Source organism: Rattus norvegicus, chromosome 20, assembly GCF_036323735.1.
Source record: "Rattus norvegicus strain BN/NHsdMcwi chromosome 20, GRCr8, whole genome shotgun sequence".
In the NCBI taxonomy this organism is placed as follows: Eukaryota; Metazoa; Chordata; class Mammalia; order Rodentia; family Muridae; genus Rattus; species Rattus norvegicus.
The window spans coordinates 32,117,717-32,127,500 of record NC_086038.1 but is presented as its reverse complement, the minus strand read 5'-3'; the positions used below and the strand labels follow the sequence as shown (position 1 = coordinate 32,127,500).

The window sequence follows — 9,784 nt, the reverse complement described above, 5'->3', positions numbered from 1 at the left end:
GAGGAGGAGGAGGAAGAGGAGGAGGAAGAAGGAAGGAGGAGGAAGGGAAGAGGAGGAAAAGGAGGAGGAAGGGAGGAGGAGGAGAAGGAGGAGGAAGAGGGGAAGAGGAGGAAGGGGGAGGAGAGATAATGCAGGTTAAGTGTTCTAACTGCTCTTCTAAAGGTTCTCAGTTCAATTCCCAGCAACCACTTGGTGGTTCATAACCATCAGCTAAAGAGATCTGGTGTCCTCTTCTGGCACAAAGGTGTGCATGCAGGGATAACACTGTATATACAATAAATAAACAAATCTTAAAAAAAAATACAGAAGGGGCTGGGGATTTAGCTCAGTGGTAGAGCGCTTACCTAGGAAGCGCAAGGCCCTGGGTTCGGTCCCCAGCTCCGAAAAAAAGAACCAAAAAAAAAAAAAATACAGAAGAGGCAGAAGGAGCAGAAGTTCAAAGTTATCCTCAACTTCAGAGACTTGAAGGCTAACCGAGGATAGAAAATTCTGTTTGTGGGGTGGGGGATGGTGTAGAGAAACCAGAGTCAATCAACCCCCAATGACTGAATTCTGTAGCTTGCAGATTTTAAACTCTTTGTTGTAGCTTCACGTGAACTTTGTCTGGGTGATAAACCTTATTTCTGTACCTTATTTTCTTCCCAAGGTGTTACACTTGTAAGTGTCCTAGTTCTCTATGGAGCTTGGTTTCTGTCCCAATAGGCCTGATAAGGCAGTATTTTAGTTAATATGTAGTAAAATGTTGAGAGCTCTTTAACAAACCTCCTTGTCTTGAACTTGCCCTCAGAGAACACGTCTAGTAGTTTTCAGCTTCTTTCGCTCTTTCAAAAAAAAAAAAAGTGTTTGGTTTGAAAGTATTCCTATTTTCTTCTCTAACTCACTGCTTACTGTTAAGACTTCCAGTTTTTAAAATAGTTATGAGATACGGTTTGCTAAGCAAACCCAACTTCCTGCATAGCTCAGCCAACCTCAAAGAAGTGCGGTGGCTGGCCGACCTGAGTGTTCTGCGTCAGGACTGTGTGGACTGGCTCGCTGGAAAGCAATCTAAGTTCCTACTGCTTATTTTGCATGTGGAGAGCTCTTCCACGATCTAGCCTTTAGCCAGGGAACGTCTTTCATTATGGGAGTAAAAGGAAGCTAAACTATAAAATAGTCTTGCTGCGATGTTCTGGGCTATCTGAGATCCAAAGGTCTAAACCGGTTTCAATAAGAGAGTACGATATTCTAACATCGCAAAAGAAAACAGATAACCCACCAAGCTCACTTGCAACCGAAGTATGAAGCCTAAAGAATTGTTAAAGCAACATGGAGACATGAGGACGCCAGCCGTGTAGGAAGCTGGCCTTCCTGAGGGATGAAGAGGATCCGCTGGCTCACCCCAAAACCTGCGACCTTTGTGGTCCTTGGGTGCGTATGGATTTCCGTGGCGCAGGGTACCATTCTGAGCAGCTGCCTAACGTCCTGTGTAACTAACTTGGTAAGTTTCACCAGCCTCTGCGTTAGCAGAGATTAAGACACAAATCCCACAAATTTGTTTTCTTTTCCGGACAAAGTCGCAAGGAAAACTGCTTATTGTCTCCCCTTACCTGTTCCCCACCCCCACCCAAGGAAGGAGAAATATATAGCTTCAAAATACAAGGAAGGATATTTTATTTAATTATTATCGGGTTCTAGATTTTTTGCGGGGGGGGGATAGGAAGCCTTAAATAGAAGCAGATTTTACAAACTGTAAAATATTCTACCTAGTAATTTGCTATAAAATGTTAATATTTGTTTAAAATATAAAATAGGCTTTTTGTACACTTTAGACTTTTTATTTCCCAGCTAACAGTGATTCTGTTATGGATGGATTGCTGACGAGGAAAGCAGGTGCAGAGGCTTGGTACAACATTTTGTGTCAAAAGACAGGATTGTTTATGTTTTTATTCCTTCCAAAGAGTTCATCAGGTTTAATCAGTTTTGACATGAACATTTTTCTTTCCTATCGTTGTCCCTTTTCTATGGATTATATGACATTGCCTCAATAGTGACTTGGGTGTGCTTAAGTCACTTAACAGTTATTGCTATGTTTATTTTAAGTTAACTCTTTATATTTTATATTCATAAATTAACTTGAAAAACCAAAGATAAAAGTTAGTTTGATATGTATGTTGTGTGCGTATATATAAATGTTTTTTGAGATAGAGGTTTGCTTTGTAGTCAAAGTTGGCCTCAAACTCCTGGCAATCCTCATGCCCCAGCCTGCTTAGGGTTAGAATTGCAGTAGCAAGCCACTATGACGGTCTTAAACATATTTATAATTTTATATACAATCATTTCATCACCTCATATGAATTTCCCTTTATATCCTGAAGTTCTTTGGACATAAGCTCTTTAACATATTTAGAGAGCTCTATTATGAGCACGTACGATGTACGATTCCTTACTCTTGAGATTGATTTTGATTATTTTTCAAAACTACAGCCTTCGTTTTGTTTCTCAGCTCTCCTTACTGCTGTTCTCTGTGTGTGGGCTCCATGCCCTCAGGGTTTGGCAGCCCAAACAGACAGTCAGTTCCTTTGTTGAGCTGCCTTCCGTTCCCCACCTACGGAGGCGGGCACAGCCCCTGAGGTGGCCATTGCAAGAGACACAGTCTGCTGGTTTGACCAGTAAATGTAATAACGTGTTCTGAGCTGAGCCGCCCACTCGGATCTGGGAGGGGTGGCAGTAGGTGGGCGGAGAACTGAAAGCCACAGTGAGGCATGAGATACCCACCTTAGTGTTCCCTGCCGTCCTTTTTAATACGATGTTTGCTGTGAAGAACTTCTTTGAAATTACGGTTTTGATAGGTGGTTGATATTAAGGCAGTTTCTTTTTCTTTTTTATTTAAACATGAAACATTCTCAAATACAAGAATGTTAGGATTAAGTCAAGCATGGTGACTCCTGCCTATAACGTCAGCAGTCAGGAGGCAGATGCAGAATCAGGACAGCTTTGAAGCCAGCCTGGGCTACAGACTGGGCTACAGAGTGAGACAGACAGTGACAAGAAGCCCACCGCAGAAGAGAATGCTAGAGTTCCTGGGGAAAGCACAAGGCTGAGTTCTGTGCTTGAGTAGAGGGGATTTTGTCTTGACTGAGAGACTCTGTGTGTGAGCTCAATGTATTAATGGCCTTATATTTGAATTCTAGATGCCATGTGCTGCAGGAAAAAAATAGTGAATCTTCTCAAGACTATTAATATTATGAGATGGTTTATAAAATAGAACCAACCAACCAATCAATCAATCAAACAACAACCCTCCCCCAAGGACTCATAGTCAAATACATGTAGAAGTGCATTTTTCTGTCGATCCTCAGGGCACAGTAGAACATTAAAGACTTAGTTTTATCACAGTTTTCTCGGTTTTAGAAATGATTTAACAACTGAGGACTAAGGTCAGGACTTAGCAGTGCCAGTTCTATTCCGTAGAGTTCCTGGAAATTTGTGTAACCCCAACTCTGCAGTGGCTGCCGCTGGAGGCTCAACAAGGTTAATATCATGTGACCAGTGCCCTGGTGGACATTACAGTATGCTGACGTTTCAATGTTTCCATCACTAGACAGTTAAGAATCACTCATATATTGTATCCTAGTTTCATAGGATACTGTGTAATCTAGGCCGAAAGATACAAATTAGATAATAATGATACAGTTTAAAATTTACTCACCAGGAACCAACTAAGAGACGATTAGAAAACCCAAGCTTCAGGAGGTTGCTCTGTTTAAAAACATCACTTGCAAATATCAGTACCTTTTTAATATGTCAACATAAGACACTGCAAAACAACAAAAACACGATAACTGGGTTAGGGTGCCTGCAGGAGAGACTCTTGAATGGTTAAGGGTATGCATTGCCCCTGCAGAAGCCTCAAGCTTGTTTCTTTCTTTCTTTCTCTCTTTCTTTCTTTCTTTCTTTCTTTCTTTCTTTCTTTCTTTCTTTTTTTTAATTAACTTGAGTATTTCTTATTTACATTTCGAGTGTTATTCCCTTTCCCGGTTTATGGGCCAACATCCCCCTAACCCTTCCCCCTCCCCTTCTTTTTGGGTGTTCCCCTCCCCATCCTCCCCCCATTGCCGCCCTCCCCCCAACAATCTAGTTCACTGGGGGTTCAGTCTTAGCAGGACCCAGGGCTTCCCCTTCCACTCGTGCTCTTACTAGGCTATTCAATGCTACCTATGAGGTCAGAGTCCAGGGTCAGTCCATGTATAGTCTTTAGGTGTGGCTTAGTCCCTGGAAGCTCTGGTTGCTTGGCACTGTTGTTCATATGGGGTCTTGAGTCCCTTCAAGCTCTTCCAGTTCTTTCTCTGATTCCTTCAACGGGGGTCCTGTTCTCAGTTCAGTGGTTTGCTGCTGGCATTCGCCTCTGTATTTGCTGTATTCTGGCTGTGTCTCTCAGGAGAGATCTACATCCGGCTCCTGTCTGCCTGCACTTCTTTGCTTCATCCATCTTGTCTAATTGGGTGGCTGTATATGTATGGGCCATATGTGGGGCAGGCTCTGAATGGGTGTTCCTTCTGTCTCTGTTTTAATCTTTGCCTCTCTATTCCCTACCAAGGGTATCTTGTTCCCCTTTTAAAGAAGGAGTGAAGCATTCACATTTTGATCATCCGTCTTGAGTTTCGTTTGTTCTAGGGATCTAGGGTAATTCAAGCATTTGGGCTAATAGCCACTTATCAATGAGTGCATACCATGTGTGTTTTTGTGTGATTGTGTTACCTCACTCAGGATGATATTTTCCAGTTCCAACCATTTGCCTACGAATTTCATAAAGTCATTGTTTTTGATAGCTGAGTAATATTCCATTGTGTAGATGTACCACATTTTCTGTATCCATTCCTCTGTTGAAGGACATCTGGGTTCTTTCCAGCTTCTGGCTATTATAAAAAAGACTGCTATGAACATAGTGGAGCACATGTCTTTTTTATATGTTGGGGCATCTTTTGGGTATATGCCCAAGAGAGGTATAGCTGGATCCTCAGGCAGTTCAATGTCCAATTTTCTGAGGAACCTCCAGACTGATTTCCAGAATGGTTGTACTAGTCTGCAATCCCACCAACAATGGAGGAGTGTTCCTCTTTCTCCGAATCCTCGCCAGCATCTGCTGTCACCTGAGTTTTTGATCTTAGCCCTTCTCACTTGTGTGAGGTGAAATCTCAGGGTTGTTTTGATTTGCATTTCCCTTATGACTAAAGATGTTGAACATTTCTTTAGCTATTTCTCAGCCATTCGGCATTCCTCAGCTGTGAATTCTTTGTTTAGCTCTGAACCCCATTTTTTAATAGGGTTATTTGTCTCCCTGCGGTCTAACTTCTTGAGTTCTTTGTATATTTTGGATATAAGGCCTCTATCTGTTGTAGGATTGGTAAAGATCTTTTCCCAATCTGTTGGTTGCCATTTTGTCCTAACCACAGTGTCCTTTGCCTTACAGAAGCTTTGCAGTTTTATGAGATCCCATTTGTCGATTCTTGATCTTAGAGCATAAGCCATTGGTGTTTTGTTCAGGAAATTTTTTCGAGTGCCCATGTGTTCGAGATGCTGCCCTAGTTTTTCTTCTATTAATTTGAGTGTATCTGGTTTGATGTGGAGGTCCTTGATCCACTTGGACTTAAGCTTTGTACAGGGTGATAAGCATGGATCAATCTGCAATCTTGTACATGTTGACCTCCAGATGAATCAGCACCATTTGTTGAAAATGCTATCTTTTTTCCATTGGATGGTTTTGGCTCCTTTGTCAAAAATCAAGTGACCATAAGTGTGTGGGTTCATTTCTGGGTCTTCAATTCTGTTCCATTGGTCTATCTGTCTGTCTCTGTACCAATACCATGCAGTTTTTATCACTATTGCTCTGTAATACTGCTTGAATTCAGAGATAGTGATTCCCCCTGAAGTCCTTTTATTGTGAGGATAGTTTTAGCTATCCTGGGTTTTTTGTTATTCAGGATGAATTTGCAAATTGTTCTGTCTAACTCTTTGAAGAATTGGATTGGTATTTTGATGGGGATTGCATTGAATGTGTAGATCGCTTTTGGTAAAATGGCCATTTTTACTATATTAATCCTGCCAATCCATGAGCATGGGAGATCTTTCCATCTTCTGAGGTCTTCTTCAATTTCTTTCTTCAGAGTCTTGAAGTTCTTATTGTACAGATCTTTTACTTGCTTGGTTAAAGTCACACCGAGGTACTTTATATTATTTGGGTCTATTATGAAGGGTGTCGTTTCCCTAATTTCTTTCTCGACTTGTTTCTCTTTTGTGTAGAGGAAGGCTACTGATTTATTTGAGTTAATTTTATACCCAGCCACTTTGCTGAAGTTGTTTATCAGCTTTAGTAGTTCTCTGGTGGAACTTTTGGGATCACTTAAATATACTATCATGTCATCTGCAAATAGTGATATTTCGACTTCTTCTTTTCCGATCTGTATCCCCTTGATCTCCTTTTGTTGTCTGATTGCTCTGGCTAGAACTTCAAGAACTATATTGAATAAGTAGGGAGCGAGTGGGCAGCCTTGTCTAGTCCTTGATTTTAGTGGGATTGTCAAGCTTGTTTCTTAACCTAGGCTCTAACCCAACCTAAGCCCAGGTTGTGGGGCTCACAACTACCTGTAACTCCAGCACCAGGCAAATCTGACTCCTTTGTAGCCTCTGAGATTCTGTACTCAAGTGCACACTAGAATCCCCCCCGCCCCACATAATTTAAAATAAAAAAATAAATCTTAATTCTCAAACTTTGTGCAACATCTAGAAATTTGCATAGTTTGTTTTCGTGTAGAAATAGATTGGCCAGTGTACTAGTTGGTTTTGTGTCAACTTGACACAAGCCGGAGTTATCGCAGAGAAAGGAGCCTCCCTTGAGGAAATGCCTCCATGAGACCCAGCTGTAATGCATTTTTCTCAACTAGTGATCAAGGCGGGAGGACCCAGCCCATTGTGGGTGATGCCATCCCTGGGCTGGTGGTCTTGGGTTCTATAAGAGAGCAAGCTGAGCAAGCCAGGGGAAGCAAGCCAGTAAGTAACATCCCTCCATGGCCTCTGCATCAGCTCCTGCTCCCTGACCTCCTTAAGTTCCAGTCCTGACTTCCTTTGGTGATGAACAGCAATGTGGAAGTGTAAGCTGAATAAACACTTTCCTCCCCAACTTGCTTTTTGTTCATGATGTTCATGCAGGAATAGGAACTAAGACAGCCAGTAAAATGGAAAATAATCCAAATCTATATAAGGAGTAAGGATAAAGTTGACAATTCATTCTTTGTTGCTTTTTCCCCTATCTATCTATTCACTTTATATCCAGATCAAAGTTCCTCCAACACCTCACAGTCCCCCCCTCCTAGAACCCTCCCTCCATCCCTCTCCTCTTTACCTCTGAGAAGGGGGAGGTCCCTCCCAGGGAACCAACCCTGGCACCTCAAATCACTGCAGAACTTCCTCCCCAGCCGAGGCCAGACTGGATAGCCCAATTAGGGAAGCAGGATCCACAGGCAGGCAACAGAGTTAGGGGAAGCCCCACTCCAGTTGTTGGGGGACTTGCATGAATACCAAGCTGCATTTCTGCTACATATGCGGGGGAGGCACTATTCCAGCCCTCGTATGCTCTTTGGCTGGTGGTTTAGTCCCTGAGAGCCCCACTTACCCAGGTTAGTTGACTCTGTTGGTCTTATTTTGGAGTCCTTATCTCTCCCACTGCCCGCCCCACCCCCAGTTCCTCAATCCTTCCTCCAACTCTTCCGCAAGACTTCCAGAGCTCTCTCTAATGTTTGGCTGTGGGTCTCTGCATCTTTTTTGGTCAGCAGCTGGATGAAGTCTCTCAGAGGACAGTTATACTAGACTCCTGTATGTAATCTAGGCTGAAAGATACAGACATAGCCTGAGGCTCCAGGGTAGTTAAAAGAGGAAGTCAGGCCAACAATGTGTCCAAAGAGATCAGTCAGCACATTCCCAACAAATCGGAAGGGGTTGCTTATGCATTTATTTATGTCCATCTCACACAGTACCTGTGCATCCAGGCCAGCAGTGACAAATACTGCTCTTAGCAATGTCTTAGCAACATGTAGCATCATTGTGACAAGGCTTTGACCAACAAAGAGGCATCAAGGTATCACAATGTGTCCCTGTGAATCCACATCCTGTTCAGTCGTGGTAATAGTTGTTTCTTCCATCCACACATAGACCTCCATGGAGACATGGCTGACTGTCACATCCATCAAAGTGGAGTGCACAGGGGTACACAGTCCCCATGGAATTCAGGTGCACAGTCACAAAAGTAAGCCCCGAGAGCATTCTGACACACGGTACCCTGTGGACACTGCAGGGATCCACAGTCGTCAATTTCCAACTCACAGTTCATATCAGAATATGCTTGAGGGCGAACACGTGTACCTTCCTATCTCATTGAGGCATACAATCTCATTCATGCAGGGATCAGAAGTCTGACAACTCATTTGTTGTTGTTTTTAAGGCAAAATCTCTTAAGTAATTATATATATGTATATGTATATGAGAGAGAGAGAGAGAGAGAGAGAGAGAGAGAGAGAGAGAGAGAGAGAGAGAGAGAGATTTTCTCTGTGTAACCCTGGCTGTCCTAGATCTGAGATACCCCTGCCTCTGAGTTCTGGGACTATAGCTGCATGCTAGAATCTCTAGCTTTATAGATAAAGATTCAAGCTAACACAGCTCCATTTTTTTTTTTGACATGGGGTATCATATAGGCTGTTTTTTTATTTTTCTTTTCTTTTTTTCGGAGCTGGAGACCGAACCCAGGGCCTTGCGCTTGCTAGGCAAGTGCTCTACCACTGAGCTAAATCCCCAACCCCTAGGCTGGGTTTTGAACTCCTTATGTAGTTGGATGACGTTGAGCACTCAATCCTGCAGATGCCCTTTGTACCTGCATATAAAAAAACAAAACAAAACAAAACAAAACAAAACAAAACAAAACAAAACAAAACAAAAAACAATGACAAAAAAACCCCTCCATTACCACCAGGTGCAAATCACTTCTAGGAGCTACAAAAAGGGCATGATTAAAATATAAGTCATCAAAAACCTAAACACAGTAAAAAAGAAAGCAAACAAAACCACATGATTTTTGTTTCATTAAAACAGTAGACAAATTTATAAGGGAAAATGCCAAAAACCTATGAGTAGGAATGACTTGGAAAGCCTTCTGTATCATGGATTTTTGCTACCCTGCTTTAAGCCCTGGGTAAACCATGCTACTAGCCCAGGTTTCCTTGGATCTGCTGATGAAACACACACACACACACACACACACACACACACACACACACACACACACACACACACACACAAGCTTATCTTTGATATGCTTTAGCTCAATGGCTGCGCTCTTGTAAGCTTCTCTCTGCTAGCCTGCCCTTCTTTTCACTCCCAGCTCAACGCCTTGTTCAGCTCCCTAAATCTGCCCTCAGCTTAATTACGTTTTTAATATCCTGCCTGTGATCCCAGGCTCAGTTAGAGAAACAGCCGATGGTCACTCTACCGGAGATCTCACATGGGCGATGGTTCTTTCTCTCTCCGAAGCATGGCGAATACTTTCTCCTCCGCTGTGTCTACTAGCCTGCCTGTAGGAAAACTAGAAGTCCTGCATATTCCGCCCAGCTCATTGGCTGCTAACATCTCTATTGATTGCTCAAGAACCAATTTGAGAACAAGACCTTCAGTGTTCACACGTAGATGTGGATTCCTGATCAAAACATCAGAACCACCCCTACAGCCTACAATGGGGTTATAGAGGTGGGTTGAGGGTAAG

At 42.7% G+C, this 9,784-nt stretch overlaps 1 protein-coding gene across 5 annotated transcripts in view; it reads left to right on the top strand.

Annotated features, from left to right (window-relative positions):
- The first annotated feature begins 825 nt into the window (after positions 1 to 825).
- The window catches only part of Ros1 (ROS proto-oncogene 1, receptor tyrosine kinase), a 151,348-nt gene continuing 142,389 nt past the window's right edge, over positions 826 to 9,784 (top strand). For 2 of the 5 annotated variants that reach the window (XM_008772862.4, XM_039098447.2), the window contains exon 1: positions 829 to 1,477. In XM_008772862.4, the coding sequence (XP_008771084.1) occupies positions 1,355 to 1,477 (123 nt within the window). In that variant the 5' untranslated portion in view covers positions 829 to 1,354. 5 annotated transcript variants of the gene reach the window in all.